We start from the raw sequence: 25,651 nt of genomic DNA, 5'->3' as shown, positions 1-25,651 counted from the left end.
CTATTATTATTATTATTATTATTATCATCAATATTAAAATTATTATTATTATCATTATATTATTATTATTACTTCTGGCCGTCAAGAGGTTAGTTCACAGAGGTACTGGAATGTATGGTGGATGTTCCAAGAAGCTTGCCATTGAGAATAGATCATCTCAGACAACCCCACTTGGCAAGAAACCATCTAAACCTCCAAGCTCTATGTCTGACTGCCTTCAGACTATTGAAAAACTTGCAAGATCTAGAGGATTTTCGAAGGAAGCAGCCAAGGTTATTGCTAGAGCAAGAAGAACTTCACTATCAGGGTGTACCAATCCAAGTGAAAAGTTTTTAGAGCATGGTGTAAAGCTAACTCAGTTTCTTCATCCAGTACCTCTATAGCTCAAATTGCCGATTTCTTTTTAGAGCTTAAAAGAAGGCACAATTTCTCCTCCTCAACCATTAATGGGTACAGGAGTATGTTAGCAGTGGTCTTCAGGCATAGACATTTAGACCTCTCGAATAACAAGGAACTTCAGGATCAACTTAGATCCTTTGAAACCTCTAAAAAATGTCAACAGGATTCACCAGCCTGGAATTTAGATGTGGTTTTAAAATTTCTTATGAGTGACAGATTCGAACCTTTGAACTCTGCTTCTTTTAAAGATCTGACTTTAAAGACTTTATTTTTAGTAAGCTTAGCAACAGCTAAAAGGGTCAGTGAAGTTCATGCTTTTAGCAAAAAACATTGGCTTTAGAAACGGGAAAGCTATATGCTCCCTGCAGCTTGAATTTCTAGCCAAAAACAAACGTCCTTCTCACCCATGGCCAAAATCTTTCGAAATTGCTAACCTCTCTGATTTGGTGGGTGAGGAGCTGGAGAAGGTTTTTTGTCCTGTTAGAGCACTAAGGTTCTATTTAGACAGGACTAAAGGTTTAAGAGGCAATTCAGAAGCTCTTTGGTGTGGAGTCAAAAAGCCTGCTTTTCCTATGTCTAAAAATGCCTTATATTTCATAAGACTTTTGATTAAAGAAGCTCACACACACTGTGGTGAGGCAGATCTTAAGCTCCTGAAAGTTAAGACTCATGAAGTTAGAGCTGTGGCAACTTCTGTGGCTTTTAAACAAAATCGTTCTCTGCAAAGTATAATGGATACAACGTTTTGGAGAAGTAAATCTGTATTCACATCACATTATTTAAAACGTGTCCAGACTCTTTATGAGGACTGCTACACTTTGGGTCCATTTGTAGCAGTGAATGCAGTAGTAGGTGAAGGATCTATCACTACACTCCCTTAATCCCTAGTACCCTTTTCCCCTCTTGGAACTTGTATATATTTTTATGATTGGAGGAAATTGTTAGACAATCTCCGCAATCTTTGACTTAGTCAGGTAGTCATTTGTTCCTTGAGAGTGCCCGGAACAAGGGTATTAGTTGAGGTCCTGTCAGCATATAGATTATTCACAGTTTGACAGCTCCTAGAGTTCTTCAGCCCCCTGGGTGGATGGCTGGTTCTCAAAGGACAGCAGACTTATTAATGCAGTGAACCATTGAAGTCGGCTTCCGTAATAGGTACGAACCCTTAAGCTAGTTTTGTTTTAAAATCTTAAGTGAAATTCCATTAATGTTGCTGTCTCAGACCTGCCACCAAGGGTGTCAATCAGCTGTTATTATATAACCAGCGGGTAAGTTTAAATGTTTAAAAATTATATTTTCATAATAAAATAACTTTTTGAACATACTTACCCGTAGTTATATAACTTAAAATCCCACCCTCCTCCCCTCTAGAGACCTATGGGCATGGAAAATTTGATACTAGGAGGGATAGTTCGACCTAGCTCCGTGGTGGCGCTAGTGTATACCTGGCATATCTATGCGAGTTTTGAATTTCTGCCGGACAGAAGAATAAAGCTATTATTATATAACCAGCGGGTAAGTATGTTCAAAAATTTATTTTATTATGAAAATATTTTTCAAGGATTTTGATCCAAATAATGTGAATTATCCTGTACAAATACCTGATTTGTGAAGGTAGATATACAGTAGTAGTCATTTAGTAAATAGTGATAGTAGTAGAACACGACTAGATAAATTAGGGAAGACTGAAGCAATATTGTAAATTGAATTGTAAAGTAATCGTTGCTGAAGCATTGGTGAAATATAAGTTGTTACTATAGAATAGGATATTAAAATGAGAATTAAAATAGCCAAGGAGAATTTTAAAAGCTCAAGGAAAGAAATAGGGGATCTTGAAAGAGGACAGTGTAAGTAATAAGCTTTGATACACAAGGGAAAGCGACATTAAGTTGTAGTGAATTTATGAGTTGTTCCGTAACCGAAATACAAACCACGCTATTTACAGAGGGTTACCTTTTAGCGCAGCTGAAATGGCGAGCCATTAGAATTTAACGAGGGTGTATTACCCCCGCGCTAGTTAGTGGGGGGGTAGGGGAGTGGTAGCTAGCTACCCCTCCCCCCCTCACACACAGATGAATGCTCACTTTCACTTTTGGCTCGGACTGTGACAGACGTCTCTGTCTTGGTCCTCTCTTGGCAGCCATTGTTTGTTTTGTGTTTACTTAATCGCTTACTTTTCATTTACTCAATATATATGTAAACATGTTTTCATGTTTGTATATATATTTGAGTATAGAAATCAGTAAGTTTCCTTTTCAGAGTTGTGTGTGTAGTGTACGATATCTACGTGGAGTCCTCGGCAGTTAGGCCACCACGGCGTAATTTTATGGGTGGCGATCGAGTTTGACTTATGTCTTTCTCTCTCTCTCTCTCTCTTGAGGTCGTTCACCCTTTTACTACGTGTTACTACGCCCTTGTAGCTTCCTTTCCGTGTGGGGGGGTTGCTACGCCGTACGTTTGTCTCAATTAGTTTATGAATCTAATTGTAGTTTTTTTTTCTTTCAGCTTGTAGAACGATTCCTTTCGGGGTTTTCGTTCTTTCTTTAGTGTTCATTCATTTTTAAATTACATAATTACATAGTTACATAATTATAATTGTTATACTGTAATTCTGTTTTGGTTACAGCTCTCCTTCCGTGAGTGTAAGTGGTTGTGAGGGCACGTGCCTGTTGTGTAATTCTTGTTTCCTTTCCCTCGGGATTCCTCTTCGGAGCCTTCCCGGGGGAATGAATGTGTACTAATGTTTTTTTGTTTTATTTTTTTACAGTTACCGATCTAGTTCGTTTCTGTAATATGGCAACGGTGTGAGCTGTCTTGTTTAGTCCTGGGGATTCGGCTGTTGCTGCCTCCCCCCTTGTATTTTCGTCAGGGGCGTGTCTCCTTCTACTGGAAGTACTCTCGTGACGACGGACAGCTCTCCAGTTCATTTTAGAACTCTCAGGAGGCTTGCCTCCTTGGGCGGGTAACTTTCCTTCCGAGGGAAGTTTTTTCCTGTCCAGGCTTGAGTTTTTCCCCTTTTTGGGGGTTCTTCTCTTGCCTTTTTTTCGTGCGATATGCTCTTGGTGCTGAGCGATCACACCTGCAGTTTCGCTCAAGGGGCTGGGCAACTGCAGGAGCTCCTCTTCGGAGGATTGCTCCTTTTAGGTCACTGGCTGACCAGTCTCTTCTATGAAGTGTTTCTCTTTCGTTCGCGAGAGAGTACACTCATAGAGACTCCTCTTCGGAGGATTCTTCTGTTGCTGTTGCTGTTGGCCTCCCTCGCCATAAGGCCCACCGTCCGCCTCGTCGTAAGGGCCTCTCATCTCCCTATAAGGGTGCTAGAGGCGCCTTTTTGAATCTCCGTTTGCAGCCTACAACTCCTTTTTCTTGATCTTCCGCCTTGGTGCAGATGGACAGCAGTCTGATCTCGTCTTCAGACGGGCAACGGTCTTCCCGACGGACAACGGTCTTCCGACGGACATCAGTCTCCCGGCGGACAGACAACGGTCTTCCGACGGACAGCAGTCTCCCGGCGGACAACGATCCCTTCGGGGCAAAGGGTTGCCTCCCACTGGGGTTCTTCCCTTGCGTGTCAGGGTTCCCCTGCGCGCCCTTCTGCTGTGTTCTCTCCTGCTCCTGCTCAGTGTTAGCGCACAGGCGCTCTCCTGCTCATCAGCGCTCTCCTGTTCGTCAGCGCTCTCATGATGATCATCCCTGCTGTTCCTGTTGGTTCCTGTTACGCGCCCTGTGCGCCCACGTTCGCCCTCGCGATCTAGAACTTCGTTTCAGGTCGGGGTCAAGGACTCTTCTTCTATGCGCAGGCTTCCACGCGTTGCCTTCTGCTCGTCAGCGATCATCAGCTCGCCAGCGATCATCAGCTCGCCAGCGATCATCAGCTCGCCAGCGATCACCTGTCTCTCGGCGATCTCCGGATCGCCCGCGTGTGTTACAGCCGGCACGCCAACGTTCTCCAACACTTCTGAAGGAACATGGTTCGCCAGCTACTAGCTCACCTGCGCGTGCTGCTCACCATCGCGCGATCGCCTACCTGCGGATGCTGCTCGCCATCGCGCGACCCTCAACTGCGGATGCTGCTCGCCATCGCGCGACCCTCAACTGCGGATGCTGCTCGCCATCGCGCGACCCTCAACTGCGGATGCTGCTCGCCATCGCGCGACCGCCCACCTGCGGATGCTGATCGCCATCGCGCGACCGCACACCTGCGGATGCTGATCGCCATCGCGCGACCGCACACCTGCGGATGCTGATCGCCATCGCGCGACCGCACACCTGCGGATGCTGATCGCCATCGCGCGACCGCACACCTGCGGATGCTGATCGCCATCGCGCGACCGCCCTGCTGATCGCCATCGCGCGACCCTGCGCATGCTGATCGCCATCGCGCGACCCTGCGCATGCTGATCGCCATCGCGCGACCCTGCGCATGCTGATCGCCATCGCGCGACCCTGCGCATGCTGATCGCCATCGCGCGACCCTGCGCATGCTGATCGCCATCGCGCGACCCTGCGCATGCTGATCACCATCGCGCGATCGCCCACCTGCGCATGCTGCTCGCGATCGCTCACCTTCGCATGCTGCTCGCCATCGCACGATCGCTCACCTGCGCATGCTGCTCGCCATCGCGTCGGCATGCCACAACGCGCCATCGCCAACCTGCGCGTTAGCGCTCGCCAGCTCACCACCGATCGCCTGTTGATCCATATCGCCAGCGGTCTTCCTCGCCCACGCGGCAGCGCGTTTCCTCGCCATCGCGCTAACGCTTGCGTTCGCCGCCTCGGACTCGCGCTCATTCACCTGCCCACCCTCGCGCCCGCGAGACCGCTCGCCCGCGCGATCATTCGCCTGCGCGCCCACGTGCCTCCACGTCTACGCTCATGCGCGTCCGCGCCCATGCTCTCCAATGTTCACCCGCGCGCGAACCGACGGTGTTCCGTCGCGCGGACGGACGGTGTTCCGTCGCGCGAACCGACGGTGTTCCGTCGCGCGAACCGACGGTGTTCCGTCGCGCGAACCGACGGTGTTCCGTCGCACGCCGTCGCCCGAACCGACGGTGTTCCGTCGCTCGAACCTACAGTGTTTCTTCGCACAAACGTCGACTTATTTCTTGCAATATCCATTGCTCGTCTATGGGTTATCGCTTGCCGACCACCAGCTCTCGCCCTTCCTACCACGCTCGCCCTCCTTCTGCGCTCCTTCGCTCACCTTCGTTTGCGTTCCTGCGTTACCGCGCATGGGCGCTTCCACGTTCGCCCACGCGCAAATCTTTGAATTACCGTCGCGCGAGCTCCAGGGCGATTGCGACCACGATTCCCAATGGGGTTTTCGCAGCATGGCCAGCCTGGCGAGTTCTTCTGGAGCGTATTTCCAGAACACGGCCTCACCCCGTAAACGCAGAGCATGGCACTTGCAAGAATAGGAGAAACTTAAGGGAGATCTGAGCAACACTCCTCTTTCCTGAACCTGGGTTAGCCCTTCCCCGTCATTCCCTGGAAGGATTTTTGGCGGGGGGGCTTTCCGTTCGAGATTTCTCCATCGGACAAGGGGTGACTGCTTACCCCTTCCTCTGGGAGCTTACCATGTCCTTTCCCTCCTCGGTTACGGCCCGAGGTTTGGTTCAAGGAAGCTACAGGAAGATCATGGGTACTTTCCTCCTCTCGAGCTCAGGCACCTTGGCCGTTGGTCCTTAAGTATCTAACTTAGGGACAAGCTCGATGTTGTACCATCTGGACGCGCTGACTGAGGGCTTCCTTCGGGTGTCTCATCTGTGGAGGTCGACGACCTCAGACACCCTTCCATCCTTGAGAAGAGTTTGTTTGTGCCCAAGGACAGAGACTTAGATAGCGGCTGTGCGGAGGAAATCGACTTCTGTTTTCACTCCTCCAAGGCGCTTTCTTCCAGACTCTGCAGGGCTCCAGCGCCCTTTTCTTTCAACCACGTCGGCCTAAGTTATCGGCTACGACAACTGGGACAAGGTGTCCAATTGCAGTTTCCTCCTGTCAGGAACAGATGGCACGGGAGGCTCCCCCGGGGGGGCATAGTCCTAAAAGGAGCGGCAGAGTTCACGAACTCTAGGATTGCAGGTTTTTCGCTGGGAGGATGCTTAAGGTTACTCATCCGAATGACAGCTTCCCGATGCCCATTCCCGCACAATCTCTGTGATCAGCCAAGGATATCGCGCCTGCCGTCTCTGTCAGCGAATTCAGTGTCTCTGAACCTCTATGCCATAGCGTCAGCAAGAGTTGCCCGGTTGGGCAGAATGATCCATACCTTAGGCGAAGGTCTTCCATAGGATCATCGACGGCTTCACCCCCGGCCTCTTCAGTCGATCCTTTCTTGTAAGGAAGGATCTGAGAGGGGATGTCCGTAGTCGACCTCTCAGCCCTGATCAAGTTTGTCGAACAAACTTCGGCCAGCGTAGACCAGCAGAATCGATCAGACTGGTAACGAGGCGACAGGACTCCTTAAACCCTGGATCGGAAGGACGGGTACTTTCAGTTTCCATTCCATCCATCTTCCAGGGAGCTCGTCGAATTCAGCCTAGACTGCAAGTATTCCTGCTTATGATGCAGTGTGGCTATCCCGCCGTGGCATAGCAGGTTTTTTTCCCCAGAGAACTCTCCCTGCCTTCCTCATGGCCGCTCAGGTGCAGGCTTCCGCCTCCTCTGCTGTTTGGAGGGCTGGTCAACTCCGGTAGGCTCGGGTTCGACCTTCTTCAGCGCCGGGACAAGCTTCCGGATGCTTACCATGAGTGTAGGCTCATGGTATTTTGCTTGGAGCCTTCTCTTCCTCTGCCTCAACATCTGGAGTATCTGGCCATGATATTGAGTCAACGGCCTTACCACGTTGGAAACCCCGCTTCTCGTCCATCCAGCGAGGTTAAGCAACGTCGGTTCTGGTCGGTACCTGGATGGGTGACCACCTGGGGACGCCAGATTCTGTTACCACATCCTCCGAGCCTTCCTTTCAGTTGACTGTGGCAAGACTGAGGAGAGTCGCAGTACCTGTTCTCAGTCAAGCAGAGCTTTCAGCCCTACCTTGGAACGTTTCCTAGTTCTCCTTTCCTCATTGACCCGTCTATAGTCCGAACGGTCGCCTCAGGATAAGTTCCATGTGGGGCGGTCCAAGTTCCGGTGGCTTCAGGCAATGTTTAACCGGACTTCCTGGCCCCTATGGGACCAGCGGAACTATTAGACCTGCAATGGGTGTTGACCTATGGAGCCTCTTGATGGTAGTGGATATTCTCGTCCTTTCCCCACATTCTTGATGCGGTTCTCGGACTCGTCAAAGGAAAGGGGGGGAGGCATGTTCCGGTCCAGGCCTATGGTCAAGACCTGAAGGATACCTCTCCATCATTCAGGCAGGCTTAGGGGCCTTAGTCTGGCCCCTCTACAGATCCTACAGCTCCTGCCGAGTCGCCCCGTGCGCGTCGACTTCATGATTCTGGCGTATTCTAACCAGCAGGGGACGCATTTTCACACCTTCACATCTTGCAGTAGAGATACCGGGATGATTGAGATTCTCTCAATACCACCATCGGCTCTCTCATTCCAGGCAGGGGAATGTTCTCTCCGACTATCCGAGCAGAGCCTCGTAGAGAGAGTGTACCTGGGGGTCTTTGACCTTGGGTAACCAGCAAGTACTGGTCTGGGGGACCTGATCGCGACAGCTTGGAACCTCAAGCTTCCGCTGTTCTTCCCCCCAGTCTCAGACCCCGAGACTCTGGCAAGATGCATTCTGGTGATGGTGGGACAACTTCGACGCCTGCGTCTTCCCTCCTTTTTGTCTGTGGACAATGGGTCTCAACAAGACCAGGTTGTCTGTCAACCTTTCAATGGGAGAGCTCCACTGGGACTATGCGCAGAACGGTTTCTGGACCCTCTGCTTCCCCTGACGGAACTCCCGGGAGAGCTTCTCCCACGGCGCAGACTACTCAAGCAACCACACTGCGACATCTCTCCCGAACCGGGGCATCGCTTCGGCTAAATGCCTGGAGACACTACGCCTCCTCCTCAAGAAGAGACAACCCGCTACGGTCGCGGTACGGAAGTCGCGTCATCTGCGATAGTCATCCACAGGGGTCTTCCAGGCAAAGTGAAGAGTCTAAGGTGGTTGGTGCCGTGGGAGATATACCTCTTCCCTTGAGGCCTCTTCTCCAGCAATAACGGTCTTATTGCCTTTCGGCGGGAGGAAACTCCTTTCCGCTCTCGGCAATGAAGCCTGTCGCTCAGCCTTTTCCTGACCTTCAGGCTTAAAGGAATAACTTTTTCCTGCCCGCTGGATCTATCCTCGCTCATGCGAAGCTACGATTGTCCCTGCCCTAGTCGGAGGAAGACCTCCAACTTGGAGCATGGCTCGGACTTTTAGTCCTTTAAGAGATCTTCTCAAGACCCTTTACGACAGGCCTCGGATTGTATTCCGCCTTGGGTCTCCTGCTCACTCTGGCCACGGCCAGTGTGTAAGCAATCTTCTTGGTCTCTTATGACTCCCCCCTTTCTAAGGAAGAGGGGAAGGCAACATTCAGGTTCGCTCCTGAGTTGTTGGCTAGACTCAGAATCTGGGGGTCCCGGCCCTTCGGTCCAATTCATTCAAGATTTCGAGTCTCCATTCTGTATCTAATGTCCCAAGACCTTCTCTTTCTTGCCAGTAAAGGAATCGAGAGGTTAGCGCTGGGAACAGCTGCAGTTTGTCCTCAGTTGCAGCCGATTTGGGAGCACAAGGAGGACACGGGGGAGAGTCACCAGTATGCCTCTTCAGCCCGGACTCGAGGACATTCATCTCGACCTGTCTCCAGACCCTCCCCCGTCACGTCGCCCTACAGCACGATGTTGGATACATCGCAACGTCCCTCGCCTTCGAGTAATACTACTCTGTGACGCAGGTGCTACAAGCTGGAGTCTGGAAGCGTCTAATGACCTTCGCAGGGCGTGACCCACAGGAGTCTCGATACGTTTTCTATCGCTCTGTGGTGGCTACACAACAGCTGGTCTAACCTCAGGCTCCTTTTTGGACAGGTAGCAGAAGGTTGAGGGCATTGTTATCAGGTTTTAGTCTGCATGAACGAAAGAAGTATGTCTGGCTCTTATTTCTTTCTTCATCATCCCCTCTACGGGGAAGCAGCATCCTGGTCTCTGCATAGCTGACCTCGAACCTCTGCAGGTAAACCATGCTTCCTTGTGTTCCGAGTATTGAGTCAATACTGTCGCGTCCCCCATACCCTGACGAGGTGGTATTGGGAACGTTCTAACCCAGAGTTCCTTCTGGAACTCCAGGTCAACTGCCTAGGACGGGTCACACTTCTTCCTTCACACACAAGCTTACGTAGGCCACATGGTTCCTTGCGGAGCAAGGAACTTGTGAGGTGCAGGGACTCCTTTTCTCGAGTGCGACTCACTCGGATTCTGAGTCCCTGGGTAAAGCCAAAGCCAGTATGGCTGGGGACTTTCCACCCTACCTAAGGGGTAAGTCACCCTCTGTAAATAGCGTGGTTTGTATTTCGGTTACGGAACAAATGACAAATTCGAAGATAATTTGTATTTTTCCTAACCATACAAACCTTAGCTATTTACACATATTTGCCCGCCAGCCCTGTCCCCCAAGACAAGTTCTACCTCTAAGTGAAAGTGAGCATTCATCTGTGTGTGAGGGGGGGAGGGGTAGCTAGCTACCACTCCCCTACCCCCCCGCTAACTAGCGCGGGGGTAATACACCCTCGTTAAATTCTAATGGCTCGCCATTTCAGCTGCGCTAAAAGGTAACCCTCTGTAAATAGCTAAGGTTTGTATGGTTAGGAAAAATACAAATTATCTTCGAATTTGTCATATTTGGAAGTTGGTAAAGTAGAAAATATTAGAATATGAAAACATGGGGTAAGTTACAAAGAACAGTAGGCTATGGAGGATCAAAAGGGAAAGAGAAGTAGTGGTTAAGATTCAAGGATGGGAAATTAAGACTTGCAAGATCCCGATGAATATTGGAATGAAGAGGGAAGAGAAACTTTGGTCATAGTTATTCAGAGAGTTCCTGAGGAGAAGAATAGAAGGTCAGTAATATAGAAAGGGGCAAGGGATATTAATAGAATATTAAAATTAATGTTATAAATCTTGGTTGATCTGTTGAGTGTCAAGAAAAGATGGACAGATCATTATAAGCATCTGTTAATCACAGAATAATAAGGATGGTAATTGTAGGATATGGAGGGGCCAGAGGAACTTGGGATGGAGATGCAAGACTTAGACAAAGAAATGCTTTAAGTTTGTTGACCACCATTTGTTATATTTTCTCTTCGTATTGCCAGCTAGACAGTGGAGCTACTACAGTACTGTATTGTAATCTTTTCAATGCTTGACATTTTATGCTTTTGTAAGCTTTCATATTCTATTCATATATATTTTCAGATTTGGATGATGTGATCTGAAGATGGGTGAAACACTGCGAACAGAGGAAGTTACTGATATGGAGAAGCAAATGAGTAATGAAGTTCAAAAATCAAAACTTAAGAATGGTGAAGCGTCTTTTCTCGATCCCATTACCCATCGGAAGTTGATGCGACTCTTCTCCAGGAATACAAATGTGAACTTGTGTTTGCCTGTCGTCAAGTTGCACAGACTTGACACAAAAGATCTGAAAGATTGTCATCTTCTCAATAAAGAATGTGCAAATTCTCTCTGCAAGGAGCTGACAAGACTCAATAGAAATGCCAAAAAGAGGGCTAAGAGAAAATATATCAAGGCAGCTAAAGAAGGCAAACTTTTCATCAAACAAGAATGTGATAAATCGCCAGTTCCTGTTTTTGAAAATTTGACCAATGGCATAAAGGACAGCAATGATGCCGGGCCTTCTCAGAAGTTGGAGAACACTGTGCCTCGTCACAGTCAAGGTGAAGGCAGCGGCAGTCCAGTGAAGAGATCAAAGACAGAGGTGAAAATCAAGAAGAAATTGAAAAAGGAAAAGGTACCTTTAGGAGAAAACTCTGACCCAAGTAAGTGCTGTAAACTGTATTCACTGTTATTAGATACATAAGTTAGAGGGGATACAAAATATAGACAGCCACAGCTAGTAGCTTTTCTGACTTACATCAATTTGCACTTGAAAATTTCCAAATGCAAATTATAGAAATGTCAACTTTTCAGTGGAAAATTAAAACTGAATCTAAAATGAAAAATTATATAAAGCCATTATCATTATTAGTATTTTTACAAAGAATTTCCTTTTATAGGGATATATATAAAGATTTTTGTTTCCACAATTCCTTCTCTCAGCTTGAATTCCCATTTGGTCTTAATCTATTCTCCCTCGTCACAGGTCCTAACTATGTCAGTCTTTGAGGATTCTGTCTATTGTTCCTGCCATTGGACATGATATTTTCATAACTTCCCAACTCATTCTAGCTGTAAATCTTGCAATTTTATTACTGTTCTGTATTGCAACTTTTCAAAATCTCCGTTTTCTGTCATGATGACTTTCTCTCAACTGATTAGAGAAGTAACATATACAGTAGTATATTGATTTTAACTATCAGGATATTTTCTCTACAGCTACCAGAAATCAATTTGTTCCTACATGAATACAGACCCTTCGCTCTTTACTGTGGATGTAGATGTTAGTGTAAACTGGCAAATGGCTATAAAACTTGTAACAAGGTGTTATCAGTGGTAGTGGGCGAAGCACCGCCAACCCGCTCATTTATACCTCCTTCACTTCGATCTTAGCTGTGGTTAGAGACAGACGTCTCCTTCCACACTATGGCAAATAAAACTTCTCATGGGAGTTTTCCTGTTGACGCTTACATCTCTATGATTTTTTCTTTCAGTTGGAAACTCTTTCAGACTCGGGTCTAATTCTTTAGGTTGGATAAAGGTGAGCAACTGTTGCCAAGGCCCTATCTTTAGTGCCAAAGTTAGACTTCTCTGAAGTCTTACGATCAGGAATCCTCTAGAGAGGAAGTGTTTCATCTGTGTTCGCCAATCCATCGGCGAATAAACACGAGCAACTTGCATCTTAGCGAGAGCTGTTGATTCAACATTTCAGCCTTGATCATTGGAGGCAGTTGCTTGCGAGTGATCGCCTGACTTGATCAGCATTCAAATGGGAGACTGGCTTTTTAAACAGCCTCTCGGCACCCTCAGGGGCACTTTTATTTCTCTATGAGCCCGTCTACCCTTTGGGATTTTCGGTAGACACAGTCTCTATCGTGACCTCCTCTCCTAGCCTGGCAGTTTATGTATCCTGGTAGCTCAGAAGTATTCTCCCGTTCTAGGTTTTTGGAGTTACTGAGAGATTCTGACAGCGGTATCAATGGCTGATGGTGTCTAAGGTGAAAGCTAGCCTTTCACCTGAGAGTTGCTTTGTGCAAGTGATCTTTCACCTCCTTGTCATGCGATTCGAGCTTTAGCAAGCCTGTGTAGTGGCGTCAAAAGTGAAGGTTTTTACTTTTACTTGAGAGTTTTTGCTTACTGCAAGCAATCTCTCAGCCCCTTGCGAGCAAAGCTCATGCCATAATTCAAGCTCTAGACATCGTGGATTGCGGCCTCGTCCACCCCACCCCACCCCCCCCCAAGGTGAGAGCAATCCCAGGAATAGCCCCCGATTGTCGCCAACGTTTGGAAGAACGACATCACTCTATTGAATGGCTCCTTTCTAAGGAAAAGCTTTCTAATCCTCCTCCTCGAGCTTACAAGATCCCTCCAGAGAGACGTAAGTCCTCTCCCCATCGTTCTCCTTCACCTCATCTTCCTCTCCGCAAATGCAGAACACTGCATTCGCCGGGGAAAGCGGAAAAAGGCAAGACACCAGAGCAAGAGGAGTTCGAAGTTTCGAAGGACCCTTCTTCCCGGCCTAGTCCTTTTCCTCGGAAGGAGACATCAGCACTGCAGCGTTTCTTGAGAGTTTTTTCTACAGCGGATAAGACTTCCTTGCGGAGGCCCTATTTGTCGTTCCCTTCAGTGGAACTTTCTGATTGTGCCGCTATTGGTCAGGAGCTGTAGTTTGGAGCCTTGGTTTGGTCTGTCATGCAAGCTTTTGCGACAGGTATCCCACTTGCTTGTCCGTCAGAAACTCCCAGGATCCCCTTAGAGGAGTCTTCCTTGCGTGCCTTCTATGGACCTGAGGTGAAAATCCACGGTTCCTTCCCGCAGAGAAAATTCATTTTCATCCTCTCCCCTGAAGCGGAAAAGAGGAGTCCCTGACAAGTTAGTCTCATCCAGGGTCAAGCTGACCCATCAGGACGTCCGAGGGAACGATAATTGTCTTTGTGCCCGCTCCTCCTCGTCCTCTTGTTCCACAACTAGCAGTACAAGTAGAAGTTTCCCGCAGGGAAGAGTCCCTATCCGACTTTTTCCAGTCCTCGCCCATCGAGGAGGTCCGAGTACTCAGGGTAGCCTCGGAACCCATTGAAGATACGATCCTTCCCCCTACGGGTAACCAACACAAGGGGGTCCCACCGAAATATCTGTACTCGAGACCTGCTTCCTATCGAGGATTATGAGACCGGCAGATATGAGATATGAGCAAAAGACTGTCCTTATAAGGACATTGCAAGATGAGAATCTCATCCAGGGAGTCAATCTCCTTGGTTCTTCCCCGATTTAATTTCTCCCTCCTGATGCATCAAAGAAAAGGGGGGTGCGGGGCTTGCTGTACCACTCAACCTCTGGGCTTCAGTCAGAGCCCGAATGGGACTGCCTCTTAAACCTCTCAGATGAGGGCAACTTCCTGCGAGCAAGAGGTACCACCCCACTCTGAAGGGAACTTGGTTTGAGCTCTGGTTTGTTTCTCGTACAACGCCCAATGTCAACCTTCAACTTGGGCTAGAACTCGGAGATGGGAAACAGAGAGTACGGCTAAGAGGATCACCTCTAGGTCCTGGAACTCTCCCTTCCGTTGTGGGAAGAATTACCAACTATGGCAGCAGATGTTGATTGTGTCTCCTGTCTGCGGGAAAGACTTCATTTTCCCTTTGGTCTTCCCTTCTGAGGATTCTTTCAGCGAAGCAAGGGATTCACCCACTCCTCTGCTGAAGGAGTAGTTGCTCCACCAGCTACTATGCAGCAATCTTCCTGCTTGCTCGAAGGTTCGCTGGCAGCAGCAGCAAACGGTAGCCTCCTTTCCCATCCGCGAGAGAATCTTCCTTTTCCTGGCTGGTCTCCCCTTTGGGGATTCCTCCCACGAGAATTGAGTTTGCCCATTCTCTGCCATTGCCCTAAAGAGTAGTCCTCGTCATCAGCAGTCTTGTCTAGTTAGAAGACTCGTCTCACCCACTTGCGTAGACCTGTGGGAATTTGATTCATCCATTCCCTGCCTTTGATCTTCAGGAACAGGCCATCAGACTCGTCCCGTCAGCAAGATTCGTCATGCCAGCAGACTTCATGCCTGTCAACTCCTTTGCAACTCCCGATGGAGATCCCAAGATGACCCCCCTCAGCGACTTTAAACAGCCACATGTAAACATCTTTCATAAAGCAGTATCTTCGCTGCAACTTCACGCCTGGAGACTATCCAACTCCCCTCTCAGGGTGTCTCTCCCACAACAAGTTGCAAAGACAACATCTGGATACCTCGATAGATCTTTGGCTTTGGCCAATCCAGACTAAGTGGACTATAAGCTGATATCAGAGAAGGGGTATCCTTCCCCTTGATACAACTATGCCAAGCATTGGGGATGTTTCTCGGTTATCTTCGGGAGAAAGGCTTCTTGGTCTCGGCCAGGAAAGGCCACCGCTAGTCCTTGAGCCTCGCCTTCAGACCAGAAGGAATTAACCCTTCTCCACGTCGTCATTGCCCCTCGTACGGAGTTTCGAGCCGACGAGACCTTGTTTCAGGACTCCAAGCAGCAGAGGTCCCCTGCTCATGTAGGCTTCTGTCAAGAGAGTCAGCGAACCCTATGGGACACCCTTAACGGACAGGTCTCCAGCTCGTGTTGGCTTCTGTCAAGAGAGTTGGCGAACCACATGGGACACCCTTAACGTCTCTCATTCACAATGAAGGGCCAAGTAATGCTCAACATAGATTCCGGCATCTCGGATCCCAGAATCTGAACCCTTCGGTCTGGGCGTCCTTTGCAACATCACCAATGATCCAGATCAACGCTTACTATATCAAAGAGAAACTGGAGGTCCTTCCTCAAGGAAACTACGAGAGCTCGCCCTGAGTGTCAAAACTCTTCATCAGCACGGGGAAGGTCAAGATGAGGATCACGAAGAACACCATCTCTGCCTGGATTCAGAGAGTCATTGACCTCGCATTGAATCCAGACCAGATCCTCCTCCGACACTTCAACCCAGAGCACAAGACATCGGGGACATTGCCACGGTTAACCATCCCTAAAAGTCTAATTGCTTGTCTTTCAGCTTTGCCAAAATTAACACTCCTATAAATAGCTATAGGTTTGTATCGTTAGGAAAAATACTAATTATTTCCAAATTTGTCGTGTTTTGGTTAGATCCAAACAAGTAAGGGAGTTTTAATTCATTGCAACTTTGCAACTAGTTGTCGAAATGCTGCAAGAGACAGATCCTTGCAGATAAACTGAGCAGGAAGGCTCCGGTAGCTGTTTTTTGGCCCCTGCGATATAAAATAAAGCGTTGACTTTGTGAGGTTCGCTGACATAGATCTGTTTTCAACGTCCCTCAACCGGGAGTTTCAGGTGTGCTGCATGCCAGTACCTGACCCATAGGTAGCACTTCAGGCAGCCTTCCAACTTCTATGGAACAACTTGAATGTGTATAATTCCTTGTGCTTATAGCCTCTTGCTTTTTCAACTAGGATTATAGCTTGGCTTGTAATGATGATGATGATAATATGCATTCTCACTGTTCTGCCCCATGTGGAAATTCCTTGTCAGGGTAAGATCCACAACAAATCTATGTCTGTCTCCAATCATGCAGGAGGTTTCGACTTTAAATCATTGTGTGTAACAGTCTCCAACTAGAACGGAAAACCCTGCCTCGCCAGACCTTGTCTGTGCTCAGCGCACTCCTGATACGTGAGTGCCTGAAGCATGCTCTCACACGGGCAGGCTTGACTCTAGCGAGCTGTGGTGTGCACACAGTGACAGCTTTGTGCACTCTCCCCAAGGGGAGTTACTTACTTAAGTCCTGAATACACAATCGCGATTACACTGTGTTAGATGATCGCAAAGCTGACAATGATGACAGGCATGCTCATTTGAAGCATTTGCCTTAGTGCTCAAGTACACTAGCAGTGTATGCTCTCTTATTCCCTTTCCAGATGAACAAGGCATAAAGAAGCATGCTAGGGCACAACTTCTTCATGCATTCAGTCTAGATCATGATGCTTAATGAAGAGGGAAACTACTCTTGTATGAATGTCTGTTCATACCTCTTAAGTGCCCTCGTTCCAGGTACGTACTGTAGTCGGTTGACTTTGTACACACTCCCAGTTAGAAAAAAACAGGGCCACTGCCCTAACTTTTCTTCTATTAGATGATTAGCCTTTGAGGACCGATCAATAGGAGTTTCATATAAGTCGGTCTTACAGTTTTTCTCCCCAAGGGAGAGTCAGTGTTGCTCAAACCTTTATTGGGGATGAAGAAGAGAGTTGGAGAGATAACATGCTTCTTAACTATCACCTCGGTTGTTTGTGATTGCTTGTACTGTATATACAGTAAGTGACCACCACCACACATGCTCGCGATCTCGCATCTTTTGATTATTGCACGTTCCTGTGGAAGCGCCATCTCGCATATCTACTTGCCCATTGCAGTAATATTAGGTATGCTACTAGGTGTTTGCTTACTCTTAAGAGAGTGCTGTTTCATCTGTTTGTGATCGCATGTTGCAACATTAACTGCTCGCCATTGGCCACTCACCATCTAACCTGCTCGTGATCTGTTGCTCATCATCACACCTGCTCTCGCTCACCATCTCACTTGTTCGCTAGATTGTACTCCTATGGGAGAATATCTGCTAGGACTCCTTTTTTTTTTTGGTCTTATAGCAGGGGAAGCACCTATCAATTTGCATGCAAGCTCACTCACCGGTTGGCACACAGGTTCTGATTGCAAGTTTCCTCAATCGGCACACTTTCATCGATTCTTGATGTGTCGCCCCTTGCACATTAGTGCGAGTGATCTCTACATTAGGAACCCTCTACTGTTTGCATTTGTCCTCATGTGATAAGAGCTCACATTGCCTTCTAGTAAGGCAAGAAATTTTATAGGTAATTCCTGGTTTACCAGTGAATTTTGCGAGGCAAAAGAACGCTTAGCAAGAACGTTCCTCCTTCGAAGATACATATTGATATGCAATGCAAGTGTTTACACACTGGGTACCTGCCCTCTTTCACAGAGATAAAGTGTGCGCACTTCCAGTAGGAGTAAGGGCCTTGCCTTATCTTCCTTTCTTGCAAAGTATACTCTAGTTTTTAAGAGAGTGAGGGAAAAGATGCATACCAAAAGTAATTTCCTTGGGAACACATCAGTACACTTTGTCAACCACTGTCGGTCTTGTTCCTTAGTTGTCCTCGCCCAATTGCTAATGCTTCCAGTCTTTTTTGAGGTAGAAGCGTTATTAAATAACGTAGGACATGCCCATCTCCCTTGTCTCTGGACCAAGCAATCACTATCCTGACCCTGTCTATGTAAGCTAAAAGGCTTGCAACCCATCAGATTACATTTACAGCTTTGGAGGTAGCATTAATGTCTACCCTTCTAGCTGCATCATGGACAGACCACTAGTCAGGAACAATGGGATATATAGCCTCAGTGAAGACCTCTCTGACACGGAAGAGAAGAGGCAGTTCAAGGCCCTCACTCTGTCAGGAGCAAAATCAATGGAGCTTTTGTTCCATCAAACGGTAAACGAGATCCTGAAGAAGCAAGGCACAGTGGTCTCCAAGGTCACGAGTGAAGTAAAACAGAGAGGTACTGAACTTGAAAAAATAGTCACTTTAAGGGCCATCTGTTTTCCCGTGGAGCAGATAGAACTTATGTTTTAAGAAGTGGTCTGTTTGCCCTTGGAGCAGATAGAACTCATGTTTTAAGAAGTGGAAGAAGTCAAACCAAGATTCACTTCTCCACTGAATGGTGTCATTTAGGAGATCACAAACCACTGCCTCAAACTACTGCTTCCATATTGCGTTCTTGACTTAGTAGCAAAAACTCTAAATCTGTCGATCCTGGATTCCAAGTTTTCATCATTTACAGTATCTTCACTTAGGGATGTAATTAACGATCTGGATGAGTTACTTCTGTTTCCCGTAAGGGTTCTTAAGGCGCTACCTTAAAAGAACTCGGGCTTCCAGACCCAGGTTACAGAACCTGTTCATAAGCCCTGATTGAAAGTTTTAAAGGTCGCTCATGAATGGCTGAGGTAAGGGACATTGACAATGCCCTAGCAGGGTAATACCTTTGAAATTGACCATATAAACATTGAATCAATGCCAAAGCCCCCTCTTCACCCAACCTGGGACTAGGGACAGCTGGGCAGTGGCTGCTGCTGATTCAGCAGGTCAAGCTATAGGCTCCCCCAAAACTTCCCATCCTTAGCTCATAAGGATGGGAAGGTTGCAGACACTACAGGAGACTGTTGAGTTTGATTGGGTCTCAAACCTTATTCCAGTAGTTTGCCAGGCAGGGACATTTTCAATAGACTACCACTACCCTACAGAATTAGAAAAAATGTCACCAAAGTACAATCCCATCTTGATTATGGGAGACTTAATAGAGCATTATGTCCCTAGATCCCCCAGCACATCAGAACAGTTTCAAGGTCTGTGACTAAGAAGTAAGAAGAATTGGTGCTTCTCTCACCTTCAAGGAAAATTTCCCGGCAGTCTGAATTTTTGACGTTGGAGTATGGAACATCAGACCACCTTTACATCTCATTATTTGCTGGGATGCATTCGCATATTTTTAGATGCTCTGACCTGTGATTTCTTCTCAGCAGGTGGTTTAGCGAATCCTATCTCTTTTACTGAACCGAAAATATCACATTTAAGACACTGGTTACAAAGTAATTTTAAGTAGAGAGTGAGAGGACTTGTTCTTTTTCCTTTTCTTCCTTTGTCTTGGGACATAGTTGTTGGAATCTTAAGTAGCTGGATGGATGTAGATACAGATAAGACTCTTCTTTAGTTGGTAGTTTTTCTGTTGCTATTGAATAGAAAGCGTTCATTCCAAATCTCCCAGCAGTCTAAATTTTGACATTTGAGTATGGAACGTCAGACCACCTTTTCGTCTCATTATTTGCTGGAATGCATTCTCATGTTTTTAGGCACTCTGACCTGTGATTGCTTCTCAGCAGGTGGTCTAGCAAATCCTACCTCCTTTACTGGATCAAAAACATTACATTTAAGACAGCGGTTACAACGTAATTTTAAGTAGAGCGAGAGGACTTGTTCTTTTTCCTCTTCTTCCCCTCTCAGGGGATATAGTTGTTGGAATCTCAAGTAGCTGGATGGATATAGATACAGGTAAGCCTCATCTTTTGTTAGTAGTTTTTCTGTTGATATTGACTAAAAAGTGTTCATTCTACCATCCTCCCCGGCGTCAATGACCTTAGATGTCAGGATTCCTGAAAACTTTAAATATAATCAATCAACCACCATCCTCCCAATGAGAGGGACCCAATGAGAGGGAGAATGGATATGTTTAGCCAAAACCATCAAATTGTTTATGCCTTAATTGACAGATTGACTAGTCTTCTAAGAAAGAAGATTTTCTTTTGCAACAGCCATGGTTGCGTGGACCGTGAACCTGATGTTACTTTTGACCCTGGTTTGCGTGGTGTCTAGGATGCTATTATCCGAACCCCATGAGGTCCGAGATCAGTAATCTCCAGATTTTAGCCAGCCATTTTGGTAAATGAATTTCCTCTCGCCGAAGACAAGTCTCCTATTAAAGGACAAATGTTTTTTATTCATATACACGTAGGAACAAATCTCAATTTTTAAAGTAATTTTTATTTTTCCTGACTATGCAAACCTGATTCCTTTGACTCAACTTCCCACCATCACCTCTCCCAAAAGTCCCAGATGCCATCAAAGTGACTGTTCGGTGTACTGGGAAGGGGGCGGAACTTCCCCACCACCACCCAGTAATTTCCGGCTACTGCGGACACATTGTTATAAGTTTTAACTGCTGAGAAACACCTGCTCTAGAATCAATCTCCTAATAAAGGACATGGGTTAGGTAAAATACAAATTACATTCAAAGATTTCTTCTTTATTCTTTATGAAATACTGTAAGTTCTAACCAACCTCCTCACTCCCAGTGGTTTTAACATTGCTTCGCAGTGCTTTACCTTTAACTTAGATGAATGGTGAGACAAGGTGCCGGAGGTTGTGGAAGGTATTCTTTGCACAAATATTCCATTCCCCCTGCATTTTTCTCGTGGAATCAGATTAGTGCATACATCTTCATAATGTTTAATTTTTTATTTTATTTTCATCTTGATTGTAGCCAAGATTTTTATGCAAAGAATTAATAGGAAAAGAATTTCTGATAAGTATTGAAATAATTAACTGGAAAATTAACTTTATATCGTAATATAACTTCATAGAAATAATATTTCTATAAAATATGGTTGGGGTATCATAGGTACATATATAAGGTAACAAAGTTTGTTATAACAATATGTACAGTACATACTCATGTAACATGCGATCTTGTGTATTATGCGACCCACAATTTTCACTCCCTCATGATTATATTATCGTTTATCTCATGTCTCATACGAGTTTCTTTATTTAGAGGGGAAGTTAAGCTTTCTTCTGCTAGGTTTCTGTATCCCCAAAACTGCCGACAGTACAGTAGGTTACAATTCTACTTACGATTGATAAATGGGCATTTTTACCTAGGCTAGGCTATCTCCATATTAATAATATCACTATTATTACTGGTATTTATAATATTACCAGTACAAAATTTCAGTATTATTAGTAGTAGTATTATTAATGGTAATGAAAAAGGAAATACCGATACTGTAACAGCCAAACCTCGGTAAAATACCGAAGTTACTGAACGAGAAATGGCTGTTATTGATAATAACAGAATTGGCGAACAGCTGTTACACGCGTTTTAACCATCTTACGAGAGTGTACAATTAATGCATTGTACTTAACGGTATGTTGATAATGATGTCAAGAAGAATAGGACTGATTTATTATTTTACATTATACATAGTCACCATGGAGAAACTTACAAGAACTAACAGAAAAAAAATCAGTAATTTCGTAACCTTTGTTATCAGAAATTGTGAAACTAATAAACTGTAAATTATCGTGCTTGGCAACATGGACAAAACCCCTCTTAACTTTGATATGCCATCAAACTCTACCGTAAATAAAATAGATGTGTAATAAATGTTTATGTACCTTTGTATGCTAAAATTAAAATACTGTAATAGTTCTAGTAATAATTGTTTCTATCACGTAAAAGAAAAATCCTTATAGGCTAAAACCCACCACACACTGACAACAAACCACAATCAGCTGATCTATAAATGCAAGATGGTAGTCTTGATAGGAATATAAACATTTGCTAGGTGTTTGATTATGTAATTATTATATGTGAATAGGCTATTACTAGTATTATTATTTGAAACAGTTACAACTGTATTTTATCATAATCATGTCTATTTTAAATACAGCTGTATACTGTATGTAGACTAGAGTAAATATGAATATATGGATTGGTCAACGTTGCAGCCTCGACCAGAAGTGCATACGATATTTTTATATTGTGTATGAGGTGACCCCCTTGAAATTGGCCTCAAAAAGGGTTTTCAAAGGTCACACGTTACGCGAATATATACGGTATTTCGAATAGAAGTTGTTGGTTAGCAAATAGTAGTGCATTTAGAAAAATTAATTTTGCATTTATGAGAAATTTTATTTTTGTTCTTGGTGGTTAGTTTCTACATAATGTTGATTTTGATTTTCAGGCCCCAAATATCCAGTGTTTTATTGAAACCTCAGAAATTTTTTTATTTTTGTTTGTGCGGTTCATTTCTACCTATTAATGTTGACTTTTTTTGTTTTCCAGGCCCTCAAGAATCCAGTGTTTCATTGAAACCTCAGAAACTGGGGTCCTGGGAAGAAAAGTATCTTCCAAGTCTCTTAGGACCAAGGGCACCTCTCCCACCTGCTCCATTGCTAAATTTACCAAAATTAGAACCTCCAAGTCCCATAGGAATTCCTAGGCCATTTCTACCTTTTGATGGGTCTGTAGGATCTGGACCACCCCCTTTAAAACCTATTCACTCGGCAGTGAGGCCTAATCTGCAAGCAGGCATAAGTCCTCGTCTCCCAGCCCCACCACCTCTTATTGTTGGCAGTCCAGCAGCTGTGCCAGTGAGAGGATACCATCCCGCCACACAGCAGGCAGGGTCTTTTCCAAATAGTTATGTCGCACAAATCAGAAATACTCATCCTGGTGTTTTACCCCCCGCCCCAAATTTGAATGTGAAGTCTAGTAAAGGGCCAAAGCCACCTCCTATGATTACTTGTCCTCCGATAGTGCCAAAGACTCAGAATTTAGGCTTAATGGTTGGATGGAGGCCTGTTACACTGCCTTTAGGGAAGACTCCTCAAGCATCCCCCCAGCAATCTTCAGAATCTTTGTCTAATGTTTCTCATCATTTGGGGCCAACAAGCACAGGAAACTGTCTATCGTCAGTTGATCAATCATTACGTACAAGTTCATGCTCATCGGGTACGGATGTATCAAGTTCAAATAAACAGTTAGTTTCTCAAGCTCCAAGTACATCTAAAGTATCCTCTGATGCAGTAAAAAATTCAAAACTAGAGAAAGTCATTCACCAGCCTTCAGATGACCCAAGAAACAAATTGAATTTAAGTACTTCTAAAATTAGACTTGTAGAAAATGTAGTCAAGGGTCCAGCTATGGTTCCTCATTCACTGCAACGAGAACAGGTGAAACAGTCTAGTGTTGTAGCAAAACGGCCTGTCATAACCTCTTGTCCCTCATCGTCTGTAACCTCTCTGCCATTACAAGATGATTCCCCTAAGGTGACAACCTTCTCATTAGGGGATTCTTTGATGCCTTCCTCCAAATCTGCCAGTAGTTCACTTCAGATAATGTTACCTGAACATTCCTCTGTTGAGCCAGTTTCAACATCATCAATAGTTAGCTTATTACCAGGTACACCTTTAAGTTTGCCACAGTCAAATAAAGTGAAGTCTGTACCAAGCAGTTCTGCAGAAACTTCCACCTCCAAGCTGTCTTTCCCCTTTGTACCTGCTACTTTGCATCAGGAAGTTTCCATTCAATCACCACAAGATATAACAAAGCCAGAAAAACTTGTGGGGCAGAGTCCAACAACCACAAACTCTCAGCTGTATTTATTACTTTTACCGTCATCATCCATGCCAAAAATTGTATCCTCTGTAACACTACCAGATCCTATGAGAGATACTGTAGCAGATAAATCACAAACGTTAAAGGAACCATGTTCAAGTGATAGTATTAGAGAAAGTCCCGCCTTCAAAACGCCTGCCTCAGAAGCTGTATCCTCTTCCAGTTTATCTCATGGTGATAGTGATGTCTCCAGAGGTGGTCAGGAGCATTGTATTGAGACCTCGGGTACTATGCTGAAGTTTGGTGACGGTAGCGGAACACCAGTTGTATGCAGTGCTTCTTCACCTTGTCATTCCACACACAAAACATTAACTTCAGTGATAATGGCAGCCAATTCTTCATCTCTATTCAATACTGCGCCTGTAATGTCACCAGCAGTCGGTGAACCAGAGATGTCTCCACCTCTCAAACGGAACTACCGACTTCATGGATTTGTGGTGAGAATTGTAGTACAGTATATAGTTATCTTTCTCCCTTTTTTACTACATTAGTGTAAATTTAACTATATTTTCTTATCCTTATAACTATAAACTGGTTGGCATGACAAGTTCAGTGAATGGTATAGGATAGAATGTTTTTTTTTTTTTTTTTTTTTTTAGAGAATATTTTTGCTATTTTAAACAGTTGAAAAGTTTACAGTGAAATAGTTATTTAAATGTAAATTCATTACATGTGAAATAGGTATTTAAATACAAGTTCATTACATCTCATTGTCCTAGTTATCAAACTTTCGCTGATCATACAAAATATATTTCATTTTAATGGCCTTTCCCCAAAATTGTACTAGATGCTTTCAAATTGTGAGCTTCTCAACGAAAATTATAAACGGTTTTAAACTCGGGAACGATAAAGCCATGTCGTCCTTGTGACATGACCAGAAGGGGATGTCATATTACCTCGTAAATTTTCTTGTCACATCCTAGCATTGGCATAATCACTGATACAGTACAGTAACTTGCTATTATGATTTTTTATTGATTTAATATAAATGTTGACAGTTTTTAAATATTAAACTTAGCCGGTGAATATATAATAGCTGACGTCTCCGACGGCTCGACAGAATTCAAAAACTCGCGAGCAATCGCCATGAAGGTAGCGGGTGTGCCCACCAGCGCCGACTATCGGCCAGATACCGCATATACATGTAAACAGCTTCAGTTCTTCTCTGTCGGTTTCATCGACAAGTCGATTCCACTCGCTATTATGACCTCGAGTTTTCTACCGAATTGGTGAAGTACTTGGTTTTGGTTTTATTGCTTTCGCCGTGTTGGATTATTCAATACTATCCTCAAAAGAAATGCTTTTGAAAGGAGAGTAAAAGTGTTTTGCCCTTGCTCTTTTATCTCTGGTTTTTTCCATAGAGTAAAAATGGCCGACCCTTCCCTTAGTGTACGGAAGTGTGTTTTAGGCTTTTAGCAATTATCTTATCACGTTATAAATTGTTGTTGTTAATTATAGATTTTCCTCTATATATTTTATATCTCGCCCGCCTTTATTAGGCCTCTTCGATTAGCTTTCCATTTATACTAAACATCAAGATAAATTTTATGTTTTGTTTATATGCGGCCTTACCTATTCCTCCCCTAGTCCGAGAGTAGGCGGTCCTAACTTGGAAACCGAAGTTAAACAACGTTGAGCCCATTCAACTTTTATTTTCGTTAAGTTTAAATCATTTGCTCTGTAAGAGTTATGAAATGAATATTTTTTAGTAGATATTTTATGAAAGATTTTCTTTGAATAGTCTTCGTGCTGTTTCAAAGATGAACTAACGTTTGGTTTATTTATGCTACGCAGTTTGTGCTCTATCGTTACGATAGAAAAAGAGAGAATCACGGTTTCACTTTGCAGAAAGAGTAAATCGATTTTGACGTTTTGTTCATTCTTCTTTCAAACTGAAGTGTTTTAAATACTAATTT

At 45.0% G+C, this 25,651-nt stretch overlaps 1 protein-coding gene across 2 annotated transcripts in view; it reads left to right on the top strand.

Moving 5' to 3' along the window:
* Window positions 1-25,651, top strand: part of LOC137631028 (uncharacterized) — a 104,455-nt gene that overhangs the window by 20,087 nt on the left and 58,717 nt on the right. For both annotated transcript variants that reach the window (XM_068362590.1, XM_068362589.1), the window contains exons 2-3: window positions 10,795-11,378; window positions 22,401-24,172. In XM_068362590.1, the coding sequence (XP_068218691.1) occupies window positions 10,817-11,378; window positions 22,401-24,172 (2,334 nt within the window). In that variant the 5' untranslated portion in view covers window positions 10,795-10,816. The remainder of the gene's footprint in view (window positions 1-10,794; window positions 11,379-22,400; window positions 24,173-25,651) is intronic.

This window comes from Palaemon carinicauda, chromosome 39, assembly GCF_036898095.1.
Source record: "Palaemon carinicauda isolate YSFRI2023 chromosome 39, ASM3689809v2, whole genome shotgun sequence".
NCBI classification, from domain to species: domain Eukaryota; kingdom Metazoa; phylum Arthropoda; class Malacostraca; order Decapoda; family Palaemonidae; genus Palaemon; species Palaemon carinicauda.
This window is presented reverse-complemented; position numbering and strand designations above follow the sequence as displayed.